Source organism: Scedosporium apiospermum (assembly GCF_000732125.1).
Source record: "Scedosporium apiospermum strain IHEM 14462 chromosome Unknown SEQ_SAPIO_0099, whole genome shotgun sequence".
NCBI classification, from domain to species: Eukaryota; Fungi; Ascomycota; class Sordariomycetes; order Microascales; family Microascaceae; genus Scedosporium; species Scedosporium apiospermum.
In genome coordinates, this window is record NW_015971800.1 from 1,696,376 (window position 1) to 1,716,631 (window position 20,256).

Here is a 20,256-nt window from a genome sequence, read left to right on the forward strand (position 1 = left end):
AGATGACGAAAGCGCAATGCTCTGAGCCTTATGTTAGCACTTGTTGACATCTGTCTTGAGTTTGGACATGCAACGTCTTGTATACAGTGCTATTACTCCGTAGGAACAGTATTCTCATCACATCCTCGACGTCGATTTCTCGCATCATCGCTCACTTCAAGGACCTTCAAACGTAACTTAAGAGAAGTGGAGTTTTCCGAAACAAAATCGTCTTGTTAGTCCAGATATACTCGCATACAGATATCAAGCCTCCTTATCGAACTACTATCATGGCTGAAGCCGAACCCGGGCAAGGCCCCAGCGCCGAGCCCAGAAAAGCGCCCACCATCTCGATCTCCCAAGTTCAAAACTTGCTAAATTCGAAAGATGACACCTCCAGGTTTACCGGCCTAGCGGTTCTCAAAGCTGTTCTTGATGATTCGCCTAAGTTGAGAGAGGACCAGGAGATTATAACACAGCTGTGGAACTCGATATCACCCAAGTTCCTAGATCGACTTATACGCACAGGCTCTAAGAGCTCAGGAACCGGCAAGGACACGAGGGAGATGTTGAATCTTGCCGTGTCTATTATACATACCTTCACTACCCTCCTTCCTGCGGATGAAAAACAAAATCCAAGGCTAGTCCAGAGGATACCATCCTTGATGAGTGCCATTCTCTGCAGGTTTGTCTCAACTCACCCACAACGTGCGGAAACTCTTCCCTTCATCATGTGCTGACCCGCTGAAGCTCTAAAGAAACAACTCAGTTGACACTCCAGGCGATGGCTACTATTACAAGTTTCCCGGCCGGGGGGAATGAGTTTATGGCCCTTGATGACATTACCCCCCTTGTAGAGGTTGCTCCAGCACACCCTGAAGCTCTCCAGATTTTAAGTTTCGCGTGGTTCAATACCATGAACGGTCCTGAGGGCCCGGGACAGGTCAGAGATAAGATTGACGGAACTATCCGGAAGCTCGTGTCGTCCTTCAAAGGTACAGACGGCGTCACGCTTCTTGAATTCCTGAGCTTCTACTTGCATTACGCGGACCCTGAGGTGAGCATCCTCAACCTCATAGTATACTGCCATCAACTGGGTTTAGCTAATGCTGCATTATATAGGCGATACCACAGAATCCTCAGTGGTTAGAATCCATTGTAGGATTTATAAAAAGGCTTGTTGCGAGCCGGCCAACGCCAGAGGCTAGGTCGGCTTACACAAACGCGGCGGCCTCCTTATTACAGGCGTATCCAACCGATGCGCCGAAACTCCTATTCGCCTCGCAACCTAAAGAGGAGAAGTCCCTTCCATATCTCCTCACGAATCTTGTCTTAATTGACATCCGATCCTCCTGTCCAACATTGCTAGAGAAGCTAAATAGCCCCCAGTACATCAAGATATCTCGAAGGTTAGCTTCGGGATATGACATTCTCTCTAGCTTTATTGGCTACCTCGTCAGAAGTCTCGAAAACGATTTTGATGACGAGAGTTGTACTTTAGTCATGGATCCCAACCTGTTGCTGAAGCTACGAAAGTCCCTATCGGAGACGATGTCTGTGACCATTGAATACCTCCGCGACCGGTGGGATGCCTCAGTCGCCGGCGCCATGGGCCTACATCCCGAAGCCAGGGTCGGGAAGGCGACGACAGGGACAGGATCTCATTTGACTCTGGCATGGGATTCAGCAAACGATAGTGCTGGCGATGACCCAATGATACTAGCAGCTGTGAGGGCGCTAGCAATCTGGCTTCGGGAAGATGAGAGCAGCATGCTTCGGAAGGAAGCGTCGGGTCTCCTTGACATGTTCTTCGATTTGTACAAATCCAGCGGTCCAACGAAAAACGACTTTAGATCGGCCGTCCTTGTTGCCTTGGAAGGCATGTTGGAAGTCGCGAGGGGGAAGGAAGCTTTCTTCGAGAATGATGGATGGGCTATTCTTGTCAAGGACCTGCTCGACGTGTTCCATAGGACATCAAAGGAGAGTAACGAGTCGGACGCCTATAGGGGGATCAATATCGTCCACACACTCATACGCATTGCCGAGGAGGAGGATACGGGCACTCGAGAAGCATGGATGGATACCGTCACTAGCGTCGCCGCGTGGAGCCCTCCTGACGTTGAGCAACCGTCTCTTGTGCGAGAATTCCAATTTGCCGTGCTGCAGCTGTGTGCCGTCCTCCTGGCCCGTGCCAGTCCTGGATTGAGGAAGAGATACCTGCACTCGACGAGCGCCATCGTTGGGATAGTGAATCAACTTCGGCAGCATATAGGAGACAACCGGATACTCCAAGAGCAACTTCAGGACGTGCAGGAGACTCTGGAAAGCCTTCGGTAGGGATTCCGAATTTCCAGTTTCCTGCCCTTGCGCTGGTGCACGAACAATTTATAGTGGGTATATCAACTCCCATCATCCCCCTCCAAGGAGTTCCGCTTCAGGCGATTGCATGAATCACTAAAGTAGGAGGAGCGGGGGAGAAAGCGCGATTATCGTGAGAAGAAAAAACCTCATATGAATCAAAAAGAATCGGCGATTGTATCTGCTCCTCCCACGATTTTATCTCACTTTATGTAACCTGTAAACAAGAATTCGGTGCCGCCAAGCTACTCCGCTTGTGTTCAGGACGGTAGAATACACAGCAATAACATATTTCCATTTCTGGAGGTGTAAAAGCATCTAGCTCTATAAACCGAGATAGATTTCCTTGGAGATCAATTTAGCTTTTATAGTGCCTGCACACCATGGAATGGTGTGGCGGAATAAACGAATGCCGCCGCATCCAAAGCTTCTAAATGTGAGAGGCCAAGCTTGATGCCTAGATTCGTGGTAGGTTGTACCATGTGCAATCATCCAACCGAAGATGATAGGAACAGCGAAGGCGCCATTGGATTTAGGGATGAGGTCCTTGTACAATTGCACCATTCGATCTCAAGGTATTTGCCTGCTGGAGAGAAAGGACGCGGCTTATGGAGAAGTATTTCCGTCAGCAACCGCACCCTCGACAAAGGCCGGAAACGGCAAACCCTCCAATTTCTACCGGCGTCGGTTGATCCAGACTCGGTAACATCTAAAAGCCACTGGAAAGGAGCGGGGAGGAAGTTGGAGTACGTAGGTAACACCACAGCCGCTGGAAAGAAAAAAGAAACATGGAATAAATTTCCGCGGAGGCAAACTGAGAAGATCAGGCTGCCTCAACCCGGACGGACGACGATTGGCTCGCCTCCGCATTCCTCTTCGCAGCCTCAATTTCGGCCTTGGCCCTCTTCTTCCGAGCTCTCCTCACTTCAATCTCGATGTTCAGCATCTCCGCATTGACAGTAGCGAGGCGCGGGACGACGTTTTCGATGATCTGAACGGCTTGGTCCTGCGCAAGTCGTAGCGGCATGGGTGTGACCAACCCGAACCAGCGGAGCGGGTTTCGGTTTGCTTCCTTCTTCGACTTTTCATCCTGTTTGCCCTCGTTTCGCTGCTCCGGCGTGTCCCCGATTAGGTCTGCCTTCTCGCCATGCTCCTCCTTCTCTGCTGTGTTGCCCTGTTCTGGGATCAATGTGCTTTGATCGACGACGGAAAAAGCCGGCACGCTTTCACTGTTGCCGCCCAAGACTTCGACCTTTACCTTGCGAGAGGCCTGCATCCTATCGTCGTAGAAGTCCTGGCCGTACCTGATGCCACGCTCGGCGGAGAAATTGGCACGAGCGATGTTTTGGTACATGGCTCCTTGGAGGCTACTTAGAGATGAGCGAAGCGTTGTGTACTCATCGAGTAGGAGGAGATAGCGCTCCAGCAGGCGATCAATGTGGTCGGCCTCCATGGTGACGGTCATCTCAAGACTCAACTTCTCTCTTCGTAGGCTCCAGTCGAAGCTCAGAAGGCGTTAAAAGCTGGAGGGCGGTGGTATATTGTCCCTTTCACGCTGTCGACTTTGAAGATACTGAGTACGTACGAAGTGCTTGTTGCCAGTTAATATAGTGCGATTCGTCACATCAACACTTCTGTCAGTGGGCGGCACCTGCCAGGCCCCCAGGCTGCCACCCATGTGAAAAATCCCGAATTCACATCACACAGTACATAGTAAAATAAAATAATACGCACGGTGGAAAAGGTGATACAACCAGCAGTACAGCACAGTCTGAGTTCGCTCATCAATTGATCCGCCCTGAAAAAGCACTTGTTGAGACCTCGAGTGCTCTGAACGCGCTGGCTGGCGGCCAGCACAGGTCTAGCTCGGCCCCCACTAATCTGTCAGCACTGAGCACGCAGATCCCTGATGTAACATTAAACACTCCCTTCGAGAACAGCCCCTGGAAATGCAGTTCACGAGACCCCAGGCGTTCTGGAACACTAGCGCCCTCTGGTCTCCTGTTCGTCCGGTCAAGGAGAACCAAAACGGGGCGTTATCTCACCCTGAGGAGAGCGAGTGCGACAGTGCGGTAAATGATGATCCGAAGGGACGCGGTCCTGAATATTAAGAATAGATACTCTGAGGTGTTTAGTGACGTGATTGAGTCGAGGGAAGTTGCGTGAAGCTGAACCTTGGGAGAAGGGGATTTCTTTTCAGCACGCAATCTGCGGGCATGGTGGGTACCACCCTTCCAAGGGTTCCCTTCAACGCTTGCCAGCTTGGGATAGTATCCTGTTTCAGCTTTAGGCCTTGATTTTTTGGCGCTGTCACACTCTTTTGGACCCCAAAAAAGGAGAGAGGGCATTTGCAGCCTCTCTCATATGCACTCCCTGCGTCAACGAGCGAGGAGAAACACGAAATGTTGGCCTCGGATCCAGTGAACAGGGCAGTGCTCGAAGGGAACGGGAACTTTTTTGTTTCCTTGTGAAATAGACTCCTTGCGACAGATCACACACTGGCCCACCTGTGAACATGTGCAGCGTTCCATCTACCGTCCGTTTTGTGGCAGAAACGTGGAAGCGGGAGGAAACGCTACGGAGTACCTCAGTACTTAGTCGATCTCCCATTACAGGTCGTGCAGGTGCTGCCTAAACGCCACTTCAGCTTCGCGGGCCGGGAAAGAAGGCCTCTGGATTCCATTTTTAGGCCTTCAAGGAGCTTTACACGGGTCGAGCCTTAGAGGAGGCTCCGACTCCTATGCTCCATGTTGTACAGGCATCTGCCGAGGGCCACGTCGTAATCCACCGGGAATATCTTCGTATAGTGGTATCGATCGGGTGCCCACAGCCACCCATGAGATCATTTAGCGAGGCGGTCGCTGAGTGAGGGATGTTGGCCCGTTGCGGTAGAAGCAGGTTCGACCCGTGTTCCATGCGCATGGCTGGTAACCCACCTCGGCATACTGGACTGCTTGTAAGTGCATGGCGTGCAAACGGATCAAGAGGACGAAAATCGAGGGTGGCCAACCACTCTAGCAAGTATGCAGGAGACTGATAGAAATAGAAACTCGGCGGCTTTCCCATTTGCCACATGAAGGAGGGTGGGTGCTGCCGCTGTGGCGGTGGTGCATGCGAAAAGGCCCAGGTACTCGCTAGTGTCTTCGACGTCTTGAATCAAACTCCTTCTAAGATCGGCGAGAGCGTTAAGACGATGACGGTAGTTTGGAGTGGGAGGGAGCTAGGGCCAGTCCGATAAGCCGGATCGACAAGTGATGAAGACGGTCAACCTCTGGGGTCGACTGTCTACGTAATAGGCGCCTTTCTCACTGGTAGGTGATTGCTAGAAAAAAGAGCGCACGGCCAATCGCTCAGAAATGCTGCATCCCTCTCTCAACGCTCGACTCCGACTCGTTGACCATGTCTAAGGGGACCAAAGAAAAGGAGTGATCACACTCGAGAGTCGAGAGTGTGGGGTTCCTTGGCTAGGATCGGTGCCGGGGATAGGAGTCGTCGAGGCCTGGTTTGTTTCGGAACAGTCAAATGCCAGGATCTCTTTTATGCCTCCGCCATCCGGAAGCTCTCGACATTTGGGTGGTCCAAATGTCTCTAGTACTCAATCGGTCTCGACTTCTCCCTTTGTCCTATCCCTGTCCTCGATGCCAGGCAATGCTGGGTTTTTTGGCCTAGCCAGTCATGGACACGAAGTGCAGGATCGAGCATAATACGAAGGACGACGACGCCCCTTTCCTGTTGGTTATGAAGGAAGAGTCTTCAAATAATACATTGTGATGGTCTTCGGGTGTCCTCGATTCGGAGATGTTTCACTATCACTTGTCAACTTCACCGCTCTCGCCCCAAAAACTAGTCTGAAGGAAAAGCCCTTGAACCACCACATTCCCTCTTTCAGCCACCGTTTTCCACATCAACCCTGGTCAAAAAGTTGGTGGATGATTGAAGCTCTCCTTTTCAACTCTCAACGCTGAAGACGGTGATAAAAACGCCACTGGCTGTAGATTAATGGCCTGGTTAAGGGGAAGGGCTGTGGAGGAGCGAGAAGAAAGAGTAAACTTAGCGACCATAAATTGACCTCCGAGGCAGCAGCCCATTGCAAGTATGAGTTTGTTGACGACTCGCAGTCTTAACTTGAAGAAACAGAAAAAATTACGAAGCTTTATCTTTTTAATCAACAAGCGAAGATAATATCACTGTTGCACTGCGAGACGCAACTCTGGCGCCCAGCAGGTTTGGGACCGTAAGATACTACTAGTAAGTCACTGTCAGCACCTTCTCGACCTGCGGCAGGCACCAGTCAATCGATTAAGGTAACGGGGAATGCACGCCCCATTGATCCTGCTCTGCCCTCTCCCCTCAGTGCTCCCTGCTCTCTATGTACTCCAGCCCACTGTTACCAGTATCCAGGCTGACGAGACTGACGAGATCCATCATTGTTTGATTGATCAAAACATGAGTCTCTCGAGGAACAAATACACTAGAACACCACGACACTTGATGCTTCGGTCGAGTTTGCTAGCTCAAGGTGCTCCCAATCCCACTCTCACTCCCACCAAGGCCCTCAAAGTGCTCAATTACAAGTACATTCGGGCCCCTTTGACTACTCCATCCTAAAGTACAAGTACGAAGTACCTTGGGTGTAGTTTGGTACTAGTCGAGGCTAGTTTACGTTCCACAGTGCCATTGGCATGCTGGATTTCATACTGGTGCGTTCACTGCATTGATTGTGATTGTTCACCTTTGTACACAGGTACTCTCAAGGACCAATACTAATAATCAGAGTCCTGAATCTTTTCAATGTTCCTTTTCCTTTTAAATCCTCTCCAGAGAGACCCTGGACTACTTGACCACTTTGGACTGGACCACTTTGGACCTTTGGACCAGCCTGGGCCTTGGTGCTCTCAAATTCTTCGTGCCTTCCCATCCTCCATCATTTTACCGTTGTGCTTCACAACGCTATCGTCTTCATTCCGCCGTCCTATTAATTTCCCTCCCCTTCCACCTCCCTTTCCCCACACCTCCACCGTCACTTTGCGTCTGTCGCCCGTCTCTGCCTCTTGCACTCTCGAACTCACTTCAACTTTCCATAAATTTAGACTTACACTTCCTCTTACAAACAAAAAAACAATCAATCCGCCCTCTGACTCGTCGCCGAGAATCCAGTTTCGACCTGGAGGTGGCCTTTCGAGAGAATTGGCGAAAGTCGCAGCTCCCCTCTTTTTTTCCCCGACCTCCCCCATCCAACCTGCAGATTGTCGTCGACCGGTCCCCGGGAAAATACGTATCGCTATCCCCATCCCTCTGTCCACCGACCTCCGCCTTCAGCCTGCGCTCACGATAAGGCAAGGGCATCACCAAACAGTCGGTCAACCCCGAACCCGCTCTATCTGCTCCCACAAAGGAGCACAGCTGGCTCTGAACAATGGTGGTCGCCACGATCAAGTATGTAATCCCACTTCCATTCCAAATCCGTCGCTTTATTTGCATCATTCCACTCGCACTCCTCTGGTCTCCCTATCCGACACACTTTTGCCGTCCTCGCTGCGCCAGCCACTACCAACCTTGCGATCATTGTTGGTCTCGAGCAAACTCTCCAGATACGCCGCCGACATGGTGTTAGGCCCCGGGGAGCAACATAGTAACAAGACGTGTGCCACGCTCGCCGACAAATTCGAGCCCCTGTTTTAACGGTTCCTGTTATGCACCGACTCGTCTTGGACTGAACATGGTGCTAACCAACCTCTTCTTCTTAGGTGTGTAGTTGTTGGTGATGGTGCTGTCGGAAAGACGTGTCTTCTCATCAGCTATACGACGAACAAGTTCCCTTCAGAATATGTACCTACGGTCTTCGACAACTATGCTGTCACTGTGATGTGAGTTGCTACGCATCCTAGTCTACGGTCCATCAGAACCATGGCCCTGCCTTCTTCCGTGGGCACTGCGTATCTTCGGGGATAGAGGTTCCAATACTGCACGGTGCCGCTACCTCTCTAGTCATGTTCTCCATTCGCTAACCTGCCTATCCGGATAGGATTGGCGACGAGCCATATACGCTGGGCCTCTTCGATACTGCTGGGCAGGAAGATTACGATAGATTGCGGCCTCTTTCCTACCCCCAGACCGACGTCTTCCTTGTCTGCTTCAGCGTCACATCTCCCGCGTCCTTCGAAAACGTCAGAGAAAAATGGTTCCCCGAGGTACATCACCACTGCCCCGGTGTCCCCTGCCTGATCGTTGGCACCCAGGTAGATCTTCGGGACGACCCAAGTGTGCGCGAAAAGCTTGCGAAGCAAAAGATGCAGCCCGTTAGGAGGGAGGATGGAGAGAGGATGGCGAAAGACCTCGGCGCTGTTAAGTACGTGGAATGCAGTGCTCTGACGCAGTATAAACTAAAGGACGTATTCGACGAGGTATGTTTTCTGTGCCCTGCTAGTCCCACCTCCATCCACCAGTACAAATGTAGTAGATCCCATACTGACACAAGATTTCTCTACTTCGTAGGCGATCGTCGCTGCCTTGGAGCCTCCCGCGCACAAGAAGAAAAAGAGCCGTTGCGTCCTCCTCTAAACACACCACCACGAATCATGCATCACCTCGATCTCCCATACTCCCCAGCCTCTTACCCCTGAATTCCAGTGTCTATTGCCAGTACCAATAAGACTATACTACGTATGGATTGATCCTTTTTTTAGGACCAGGGTGCGCTTTTTTTTTCGAGAACGGCAACGACCATGGGCTGGGGCGACATTGGGATGGATAACGAGGTGGAATAGACCGAACTAGGCTCTTAATTACACGGCCTTCAGACAATGGGATTGCGATGGGCGTCCTGCGCTTTACGGGAGCGATTTTGCTTTGAGAGGATGGAATGGGTCTTTGGTCGGGGTTGGAGCGGAGGAGGGGAATGGGCACCCGAGGGATCAATAGATCTATCGCCTGGAAGCAGGCTGTGGTCCCTAAAATCCACCCACCTGGAATGACGAAGCCCGTGGCCTCAGGAATTCTACAGCTGGCTTGAGACTCGGTTCGTTGCATCTAGCGTTCTAGGAAATTCTTCTTTTTTTACCTATTTTATTTAGTACCGGTGTTGACTATGTTCTTCCTTTTGCTACATTTTCAGGGTGGGCAAATTCATAAATGCAGGCAGGAAACACCTTTCAACAGGACAGTTTGGCGATTGGAGTGAATTAAAATTTTGGGGGCGTTTCCACAATTTTGACTTTCTACAATTGTTCTAGGATTTCTTTTGTTTTGCTTCTTTTCCCAAGCCCAACCCGGCCTTGAGGCCGTGCTCACCTCGCAAGCCTGCTAGTCGGATTGGAATGCTTCGAGTGCAGATAAGGAGGCAACATCGCGGTCATCGAAGAACGTGATGGGTGGCGGCGACCGTTGAGCGAAGAAGCCGGCCACCCTGGTCTCCGGCTGGACACCGCACATCTTGGGGCATCTGGTGGCTTTGCCCATGGCGTCACCTAGATCCGCTCTGTCATTGCTTTTCCAGAACCTGGGAGAACCTGGCTTGTAGAAACTGATATCTGGTGATATATCTATTGGTCTCGTCGCGTAGATAGCAGTCGAGCGAACAAAGCAAAGGGTCCAAGGAGGGGAGGTGGTAGGAGACTCGACATCCCTCAACAATCGGGGAACCATACGGACATGGTGATGCCTACCAGTTCTATCGCCGATAGGTCGTCAAAGTACCCGGAAATGTCGGGTCGATGTAAAAGCTAGAGTGGTGGGATGGAGGTAGTTGCGCCCTTCTCACATCCTCGATTCAATGTCTAGAGTACATTTCAATCGGGCCCACAGTCTTGAAGACAAAATCCAAAATATTGCTATGCAACGCCCCTGAAGATCATTGATAGATGGCTAGGCTGTGCTCACTTATAGTGAGACGTGTCGGATTGTTCAGCAGCCGATGACTCGAAGCTTGGAGCTGATAACGACTGTGGTGACTCAACCTGAATTGAGTTGCGCCTGCTCCAGAAAAAAATATCAATTCCCCTCCCCGCCTTCCCGCCGTCCATTCTGCCCAATTCGCATTGCCCCGCCATCCTACACACCAGAAATAATATTGTCCCTCCATTACGTCCTTATCTAGAACAAACACCAAACACCAGACCTTGTATCAGTTTCGCATAGTTTCCGCCAGCGTCGTACTTTTCCTTTCCCCTAAAAGAATAGACGACAAGTTTGTCTCTTGAGCCCCCTCGGCTTTAGAATTCATTTTTTCTTGGGCTAAGCGTCCCAATTAACCGAACAGACCCTCATGGCTGCCCCGCAAGAACTCGCAGACCGCACCAAGATGGAGGACAAGAAGGTCTACGTCGACACCGATGCCGGTGCGGACGACGAAACCGCCGACGGCTCTGAACAGAAGCCCTATAAGTCCCTGGCCTACGCGTACATCCAGAACTTCGAGAAGCCCGCCCCCGCGTACCTCACGCGCGCGTCCGTAACCGGCCCCGGTGAGGACGAGACAGCCCGCCTTGCCTGGAAGGATCCCCCGAAGAGTGCCGTGAAGAAGGCCCAAGGTGCCCTCGATTCGCATAAGAAGAAGGTTGCGAAGCAGCGACAGCTTGCGGCTGCGGAGGAAGAGAAGAAAAAGCATAAACTCCAGGCGCTGGAGGACGCGAAGAAGATTGTCTTGAAGGAGGACGAGACCCTCCCTAAGGCTATTAAGATCAACATTGGCAACCAGGATGTTGAGCTTGGTGATACTGAGAAGAAGGGAACCCGGGTCAAGGTCTACGGCAGGATTCACAGGTTGCGACCGCAGAAGCACGCGACTTTTATTACTCTCATCGATGGCCATGGACATCTCCAGTGCATTCTCCCTGCTGGTGATCTGACCAAGAACTACGATGCTCTGCAGTTCGCCCAGGGAACATCACTCCTACTCTTTGGTGAGCTGAAGAAGGTGCCCGAGGGCCAGTCCGCGCCGGACGGTCGTGAGCTTCACGTTGATTACTATGAGGTGATCGGCTCGGCGCCCTCCGAGGAGGATGCCATTACCAACAAGGTTTCCTCGTCCCAGAACCAGTGGGACGCCCAAATGCTTGACAACAGGCACCTCGTGCTCCGTGGCGACAACGCGTCGGCGATCATGAAGATCAGGGCGGCGACCGAATGGGCGTTTGCCAAGGTTTACAAGGACATGAAGTTTGTCAAGGTTTCTCCCCCCGCACTTGTGCAGACCCAATGCGAGGGCGGAGCTACCCTCTTCAGCCTTCCCTACTACGACGAGACCTCCTACCTCACTCAATCCTCGCAGCTCTATCTCGAGACCGTCCTCCCTAGCCTCGGCAACGTGTACTGTATCGAGAAGTCGTTCCGTGCTGAGAAGAGCTTGACCCGTCGCCATCTCTCCGAGTATACCCACATCGAGGCGGAGCTGGATTTTATCCACTTTGACGACCTCCTAGACCACATCGAGGATATCATCTGCCGTGTCATCGACAACGTTCTTGAAGACCCCACCATTGCCCCTCTCATCAAGGAGCTCAACCCCGACTTCAAGAAGCCCGAGAGGCCATTCATGCGCATGAAGTATAGCGACGCCATCGACTGGCTCAACGCCCAAGACCCACCCATCCCCAACGAAGACGGAAACCCCCACGTGTTCGGCGACGACATCGCCGAGGCCGCCGAGCGGAGGATGACGGACATCATCAACAAGCCCATTCTCCTCACCCATTTCCCCGTCGAGATCAAGGCGTTTTACATGAAGAAGGACCCGAGCGACTTGAGGGTCACTGAGAGTGTTGATGTGCTCATGCCTGGTGTCGGAGAGATTGTTGGTGGCTCGATGAGGATGGAGGGGTATGAGGAGCTTTTGGAGGCGTATAAGAAGCAGGGTATTCCTGCTGAGGATTACTACTGGTACACCGACCAGCGAAAGTGAGTTTTGATATTCCAGACCTTTCTTTCCGGGAGGGAAACCCGTTCCCCCCAAACAATGCGGGGAAACATAGTAAGTTGCATGCTAACCGCCGTATTCTTAGGTACGGCACTTCCCCCCATGGTGGTTACGGATTAGGTCTGGAGCGATTCTTGGCCTGGATGGCTAACCAGCACACCGTCCGCACGACATGTTTGTATCCCCGCTACATGGGTCGCTGCAAGCCTTAAACGACTATTTTTAGGGCAAGGAAGGCGTTCGGGACGGTGGGAGGGTGACGTAGAGACGAATTATGGAACAGGGTGATGTTAGAAAAGACGGGAGGAAGCGGTAGAGATAAGGGTATCTTTAGGGTGAGGTCTGTAGGGCCCTTGGGCAGATGTACATAGCCTTCTGTTCTCGCTCATGGATCTCGTTTTGATGACTGAAGTTCTTCTCTCCTGCCTCTTGGGGCGTGATTATGATCATTAACGATTGATATGTATCGGGGTTCGGGGGGTTTTGCGATCGTTTCGATAGGCCCGAACGGTTATTCATCACCACATCAGCCACTTGGTGGTGGCCCTGATGGGGAGGAAGCGCCACCACTTGCCCATCTTGGGTGCATTATTAGGTCTTCCGGACGCTGAGGGGGGTAAAATTTTATTACTGCCTTACACTTCTTCATCCGGAGAGTTACCCGAGATAAACTCTTCGAGTTTGCCCCGCCTCTGATGTAAGATGCCGTTTTCCTCTTAGCCCCGAATCCCTGTTCGCTCAAGGGAAACCATGAAGAAGAAGAAGGCGGAAAGAGCAGGATATGAACGGGAGAGATTCTGTTGAAGCTATCGTGACCCCACACTGCCTCAGCTGGAAGTAGAGGGAACTCTCGCATTCCTTTACCAACGAATTTAACAAGTATACCTCGGATTCTGAAGAGAAGCCCCCCCAAAAGATGTCCCCACGGCTTAAATGCATGGGTATAGAGGCCGAAGAACGAAGGAGCTTAATATCAAGACACGGCATATATAGTGGTTCACATTGATGTCACATGCGGGGTCGAATATTGATGGAAGGAGATGAAGATTTTCTGCATTGGTGTCTCAGTTTCTCGATGAGTCAATTGAGCTCCAAGGGTCAATAAGGTTTATCCCCCGGGTTTGTCTCGACATCGGGCATCGAAATGCTTGGTCCAGAAGGGAGGCAAAAAAAGAGGAAAGCGGACGCGATTCCATCGAACATCATCAACTTGAGCCGATGGTCGTCAGATCGCCTTTGAGATGAGCATGATCACATAAAGGCCGTGACAATGCAATAATCAGACTCAGCAACTATACCCGATGCAGGGCGAGCAGGATATGGCGTGTTGGATGTTTCGTTAGAGATCGCTCGCCCGACGTTCGTCTCGTCCATCTCTTGTCGATCAAGGATAGCATCAGTAACAATGAACGCCTACTTTTGGGTCATTGAACCATGTTGAATTCCTGGGGTAAGCGTTCTTAGACGGACACAAACTCCCTTCCATGCAGGAAGAGAAGTCCTGCTCATTGGCCCAGCTGCACGCCCTAGGTACCTGAGACAGCCTAGGGGGATAAAGGGCGGTTAAGGGAGCGTTTGAGAATCGAGTCAACTGGCAGCCTCGATGGCCTGAGCCACTGGCCATTGTAACAAGCGCAGGGTCCCACGAATGCATGAAAAGGGGCTGAATCGTATCTCAAGGAGGAAGGTTTGAACCGCTTGGATAAGAAATCTACGACGGCGGTCCAAACATTTCGCCAGCTCTCGAGACAAGTGGGCAGGTTAGAGTACGACTTTCATTATTTACGGCTTGACGAGATGGATCCCCCCTTTTTTGGCATCGGTGGGAGAACCAACATGGTGTGTGGTACTGCACAAGATTAAATATAGAACGCCGCAAGTTGACCTCCCCTTCTCGAAATAACGCGGGCTTCCCTTGGGATCTCCTGTGTGGCGAGGATCACAGCAGGGCGAAGACAGTAAGGGTAGGGGTGTCCCCTGCTTTGAAGGGAGGGTTGGCAATCATGCTTGACCCAGCCGCCCGGAAAACGGAGAAGGGAGACGGACAGGGGGTGGCACCTAAAGGGATGAAATATCAAGACCCAGGAATGCGCACGATTGTTATTACTAGGAGGCCCAGGGAATGTCGTTCGTAGAAGTTGCCATTTTTGTTCATAATGGTATTGCGAAACCGAAGGTTATTTCTTCCTTCGTACAGGTCATCCAAACATTCCAAACACGCACGGGACAAATGCCAATACTAATAAAGATTTTCGGTTCTTAATGTTGATGGATTAGATCCTAAAGGATCAAGGTTTGGCATCAACTGAGCGGACGATACAAAGTATGAAGATGGCCCGTCTCACGCCTCCCTTCTCCAGGCTGCCAGAAAATTAGGTAAATTGGAGGTGGTATACGAGGACTCCACATGAAGCCATTGGCAACGGCGGTGATCGTTTGAGGTACGATACAGCCTAGGGTCTGGAAAATAACATTGCAATTGTGAGTCTTGGTATGGAGCATTGAGCATTGAAGAGCCCCTCGATTGTGTTCAATGTTCTTCGCCAGTGCTGTTGCTGTACGTAATCCCGAACAATACACCAATACGACGACTTGGACGGGGAGGTACGAAGTACACGGCGAAGTACTCGCGGGCACAAGCGCTGGACTGGACGAGAAAAGTACGAAAGTGGGCACTGCATCTCAATGGGTGGGCTGGACAGCATCCACGTTGAGCAGGCTCGCTCGTCCATCGTCCACGTCGGATACCCTCACCCTCACCTTCGCCCTCATCTTCACGGCTGTGCGCTGTATGAAGTCCGGTCCTCTCTGTTGTCCTGATCCTCACTGAAGTGGTGGGTCGGTTTGGAGCCGAAGCTTCAAATTCGAGGCGCTTGGAAGAGAGTGAGTGGATACAGTACTCTCCACTCCTTCGTAGGAGGAATCAATACGACCTCGATCAATTGATGCGTATCCCATAGTGTACTCCGCAGGATGCGAATTATTCCTGCATTCCATTTATAGGGAGGGAGCCGCTCCTCTGTTGGCTGTGAAGTCGACTCCAACTCCTGCGCACTAACCAGAGTTGGGGCAGGGCGCTAGTACTTTGTACCTTAGTGATTGATCTCTGATTCTCAAGTAACAAAATGCGAGCAGCAAGGAGATGAATTTCTGTGCGAACCTGGCCTCGCCTGCCTGTCGAATATTCCCCGTGTCCTAGTGCAGGCCGGTACTGCAGACGTTGTTGACCTACAGAAGACGCCAACACGCACCAACGGCGACCGCCAAGTCAGGGGAAATTGGCGTCAAATTGCGAGAGGCGATAGAGTTTGGGGGCGTGAGAGAACAATTAATCCGAATTTGCAGAAATATCAATTGATCGCACCTGGATTTTCTGTTCCCCTTTAAATGCCTCCATGTCGCCTACCTGCTAGCCGGAGCCGAGTTGGGACCGACGAATTGGTATGGATCAACTCCTCTATTGATGTGCTGCGGCGTACTTTGCACAAGCATCAATAAACTTGTCACATCCACCTCCAGAGAAGTGCTCGTGCTCACGCTCATGCTCGCGTCTGCGGCTTGTGATAATTGTGATAAGGCTTGCTCTCAAATTTCCCAGTCGTTTTTCCTCGGTATGCCATCAATATTCGTGCAGTCCACCTTCTCCGCACTCTGCTCTCTTGGCGAGACGAAGCCCCTCCAACATCGGCAGCGTGCTCCTAATGACACTTGTATAAAGAGAGTCTTAGCCAGCGATCCTGAGACTCGTTGGGGACATTGATGAATTTCAGTTTGTTCTCCACCTATTCTCCAAGCTATCCTCATGGCCTCGTGCTCATGGAAGACATTCCCGGACGATATTAGTGTGGAGGATTATGAGTAGCTTCTCTTGATCCAAGTACACTAGTATGTAGTCCATCATTGTCCATGCCTCTCGACTCTGACGAGGCCAGCAATTTTCTAAGACCATAAAGATCAAGCCATCAATACAATACAATATGGCTCTGTATTACTTCTATGCTCATACCGCTTTCGGGAGTGTACATGCCCCGTACATTCACAACCTCGCACCCATAATCTGCTCTGGAGTTTATATACAACATTGAAGTATCCATTACTTATTACACTACATGGAGACATCTCTTTTCGTCCTCTTTAAAATTGCTGGGTTTTATTGGAGGGCATCTTTATGGGTACTCTCACAGGCCCAATCAAGCCGGTGCAACACAGTGTACATTTATTGAATCTTACCCAGATTGTACATCTCCATTACTTGGCAAGCCGCAAATTTATGAGGCAGAGTCTTGAATATAAAGGTACAAGGACAGTAAAAACTTTGCAATAGCCACAGTACGGTACCTGCATTCCCAGCTTACCCAGGTACTCTCGCATCCCCTGACTGGCTCATTAAACTAGAACAGCCATTTACACCTTCCTCCACCCTTTTTGGGTAGGCACACTGAGGTACAACCGCGAAGTAGTGTACAAAGTAGCGGCGGAAGTAGCGACCCCCCAGAACGAGGAAGCCTCTTCTCACCCCTTTCCCCCGTCCGCTCGACCAGACCCTGTTCGTCACCTTACTTGTACATCCTCACTTTCTCATCTTTGCTCTCCATTTTTATCCTTACCTTACCTTTCCATTCATTCTCTCGCTCGTTTTGTTCACTCTCTTCTGGAGCCATACTCCTACTTCTCTCCTCAGAGTAGTCTTTTTTTCTTCTATTCTCCGTCTTTTTCTTCTCCTTCTGTATTTCTTATCCGACATCCACCCCAATCCTCATCTTCGATATTCTTATTTCGTTCTCCTTTCTCTTTTTTCGTCGAACCATCTCGGCGCGTACCTCCGTCGACATTAGCCCTCATCTCCGACTCTCCACCTGCCCCGGCATCCGTGAAGCAGTCTTTTTTAACCCCCTTGCTCCGCGATAAAAGTTCCGTCGACCGCTCCGCGACTACCATCGAGCCCGACGCCTTGACATAGCAAGCTCGCTGCGACTTTCTCGCTTCTCAGTTAGCTCTTTCTTTCATATACAGCTTTTAATATCTCGAGACACGCGACACCGCCGACCCAGGCAGCCGCTGTGCTCTTTGTGCTTAGTTCGAACGACCTCGGATCTTTCCAAGAAAGCGGCTCATTGTGCCTCGAAACTTGCGTTCCTGTCCACACCCGATCGAGTCCGATTCCATATAGATAACGGCCGGTTGTTTTTTTAATAACCAGCCCACATCGCTTGTCTCGGCAGGTATACGATATACACGCAGCTTCCTATCTCGTGTGCATATTTCGTCGGGTTTCGAGAATACCTTTTGGAGTACTCTGATCCAGCACCCAAGCTACTGGCTCGTATATACCCTGTTGCTTCTGTCAGTTGCACAAGACAAAAGACAACAGCACCGCGCTCTCCGTTTCGCCTTACTTCGTGCCTCTCACAAGGCACGCTTAATTAGTCAAAACGGCGGTCCTACCTCAAATCGGTCGGGACTCACTCGTCCCCCCGCATCTTCTCGCCGGGATGCAAGACCTCTCTGGCCCCGTGGGCGCCGGCCCTAGCTCCGCGCCTGGCGGCCGCTTCCCTGGCCACGCCTCGAAGCCCTCGAACAGCGATACTGGTTTCTCCCACGGTGCATTCACGTCCAACATCCAGGGGTTCGGTGACAGACACCCTCGCCGTGCTAATGTTCCGTCCATCAATACTCAATCCTTGTCCGCCCAACCCCAGGTTCCTGCTGGCGCTGCTGATCTGACTACCCCAGGCACTGCTTTCGACATGCAGTTCACTCCTCTCCTCCCCTCCCAGTTGCTTTTGGGCTCGCCTTTCCAGCCCGGAACCCCCGCCGCCTTTGCTAGCCCGCAGTTCCAGAACCATCCTGCCTTCCAGCAGAACCAGCAACCTAACAACCAGCAGCAGAACGGAGTAGGCAGCCCTCAGAGCGTCTCCCCCCAGGCCTACCAGGCTATCGTCTCGCCTTCGACTTACGGCGCCCCCCAGTTCTACAGCCCCCAGTCCCCCAGCGGCTCTTACAGCAACCTCCAGATGCAGATGCAGCCCACCTCCCCCGTCGCCATGACGCCCGGCCTCGTGACCGGCACCAGTCGCACCGTGTATCTAGGCAACATTCCACCAGATACCCCTGCCGAGGAGCTCCTGAGCCACGTCAGGAGTGGTCAGATTGAGTCTGTCCGTCTCCTTCCCGACAAGAACTGCGCTTTCATCTCCTTCCTCGATGCTAGCTCCGCCACCCACTTCCACTCCGATGCCATCTTGAAAAAGCTCTGCATCAAGGGCCAGGACATTAAGGTCGGTTGGGGTAAGCCTTCGCAGGTGCCGACCTCAGTTGCTCTTGCTGTTCAGCAATCGGGTGCGTCTCGGAACGTGTACCTCGGTAACCTTCCTGAAGACGTCACCGATGAGGAGATCCGCGAGGACCTTGGCAAGTTCGGCCCCATTGACACTGTCAAGCTGGTAAAGGAGAAGAACATTGCTTTCGTCCATTTCCTCTCCATCTCGAATGCCATCAAGGCCGTCTCGCAGCTCCCCCAGGAGCAGAAGTGGCAGGCACCTCGGCGCGTGTACTACGGCAAGGATCGGTGTGCCTACGTTTCCAAGACTCAGCAGCAAAACGCTGCCCAATACCTCGGAATTGCCCCCGGCCATGCCCACATGTTGACCGGTGCCGACCGTGAGATGATTTCGAACGCCCTCGCCCAACAGTCCGTTGCTGCTGCGGCTGTCGCTACTGCTGCTGGCGGTATCAACAACTTGGGCAACCGCACCATTTATCTCGGAAACATTCACCCCGAGACCACCATCGAGGAGATTTGCAATGTCGTCCGAGGAGGCCTTCTACACCACATCCGGTACATCCCCGACAAGCACATTTGCTTCGTTACTTTCATCGATCCCACTGCCGCTGCGTCCTTCTACGCTCTCAGCAACCTCCAGGGTCTTATGATTCACAACCGGCGACTTAAGATTGGCTGGGGAAAGCACTCTGGGGCTCTGCCTCCGGCTATTGCTCTCGCTGTTAGCGGTGGTGCGTCTCGAAACGTATACATCGGTAACTTGGACGAGACTTGGACCGAGGAACGTCTCCGACAGGACTTCACTGAGTACGGCGAGATTGAGCTCGTGAACACGTTGAGGGAGAAGAGCTGCGCTTTTGTCAACTTCACGAACATCGCCAACGCTATTAAGGCTATCGAGGCTATCCGAAGCAAGGAAGAATACCGCAAGTTCAAGGTGAACTTCGGCAAGGACCGCTGCGGTAACCCGCCTAGGCAGCTCCAGCAGCAGCAGCAGGCCCAGTCTCCCCGGGGCGACGGTGTCCCCTCCCCTCCCGCGGCTAGCTCGCAGAATGGGGGATCCCCCACAAATGCGACGACTCCCCAGCCCGCTCTTTTCAACTCCGCTTCCAACCCCTTGACGATGTACCTAAACCACATTGCTCAACAGGCTCAGCACCAGCAGAGTCAACAGCAGCAGGTTCTAGCTGCCCAGCAAGCCGCGCTCTTCGGAACCGCACAGTCCTCGCCCAATGAGGTGTCGATCGAGGTTCCTCAGCAAGTTCCCGTGTCCGGCCACCAGCAGTCTGCAAGCGTCTCCAATGGTTACGCTTCGAACGGTATCGGGCCTGGAGGCTCGACCACCATTGGCGGCCTCTTGGCCCCTGGACCCCGTGGCCAACACAATAGGGCCGTGAGCCTACCCGTTCTTGCGCCCGACTTCCAGAATGGTGGCACTAGCCCCAACAGCGTCCCCAGTGCCAACGGCACTGAAGGTGAGCGACGCGGCCACCAGTACCAGGCGAGTTACGGAGGCATGGGTTCCGGCTTCGGTCTTGCTATCCAGGGAGGATTGAACGGTTGGGTCGAGGAAGAGGTCGCGCACTAAGGACTTCGGAGAGAGCAGAGGGAAGATGGGAGGTGTCGCTGTGTTGATTTTTTTTTTTTTTTTTTGGAAAGCATTTAAGGGGGAAAATACATCTTGACGAGAAAGATTGCCTAATTGTTGTAATTGTTACGGTCC

The 20,256-nt window shown here is 52.0% G+C and overlaps 3 protein-coding genes and 2 pseudogenes across 3 annotated transcripts; 4 read left to right on the plus strand and 1 right to left on the minus strand.

Moving 5' to 3' along the window:
- Window positions 1-269: 269 nt before the first annotated feature.
- SAPIO_CDS5904 (uncharacterized protein) lies at window positions 270-2,316 on the plus strand (the record flags this gene model as incomplete). Its single annotated transcript, XM_016788133.1, has 4 exons — window positions 270-664; window positions 730-1,036; window positions 1,102-1,124; window positions 1,419-2,316. 4 exons carry the CDS (start codon window positions 270-272, stop codon window positions 2,314-2,316), a joined length of 1,623 nt encoding a protein of 540 aa, XP_016642449.1.
- An 844-nt stretch (window positions 2,317-3,160) lies between these two features.
- SAPIO_CDS5905 lies at window positions 3,161-3,790 on the minus strand (annotated as a pseudogene; the record flags this gene model as incomplete).
- A 4,151-nt stretch (window positions 3,791-7,941) lies between these two features.
- SAPIO_CDS5906 (uncharacterized protein) lies at window positions 7,942-8,898 on the plus strand (the record flags this gene model as incomplete). The annotated part of the gene is made up of 4 exons (XM_016788134.1): window positions 7,942-8,012; window positions 8,085-8,204; window positions 8,363-8,741; window positions 8,833-8,898. The coding sequence occupies 4 exons, from the start codon at window positions 7,942-7,944 to the stop codon at window positions 8,896-8,898; spliced, it is 636 nt and encodes a 211-aa protein (XP_016642450.1).
- A 1,702-nt stretch (window positions 8,899-10,600) lies between these two features.
- SAPIO_CDS5907 (Asparagine--tRNA ligase, cytoplasmic) lies at window positions 10,601-12,462 on the plus strand (the record flags this gene model as incomplete). The annotated part of the gene is made up of 2 exons (XM_016788135.1): window positions 10,601-12,231; window positions 12,336-12,462. The coding sequence occupies 2 exons, from the start codon at window positions 10,601-10,603 to the stop codon at window positions 12,460-12,462; spliced, it is 1,758 nt and encodes a 585-aa protein (XP_016642451.1).
- A 5,280-nt stretch (window positions 12,463-17,742) lies between these two features.
- On the plus strand, window positions 17,743-20,121 carry SAPIO_CDS5908 (annotated as a pseudogene; the record flags this gene model as incomplete).
- Between the last annotated feature and the right edge of the window lie 135 nt (window positions 20,122-20,256).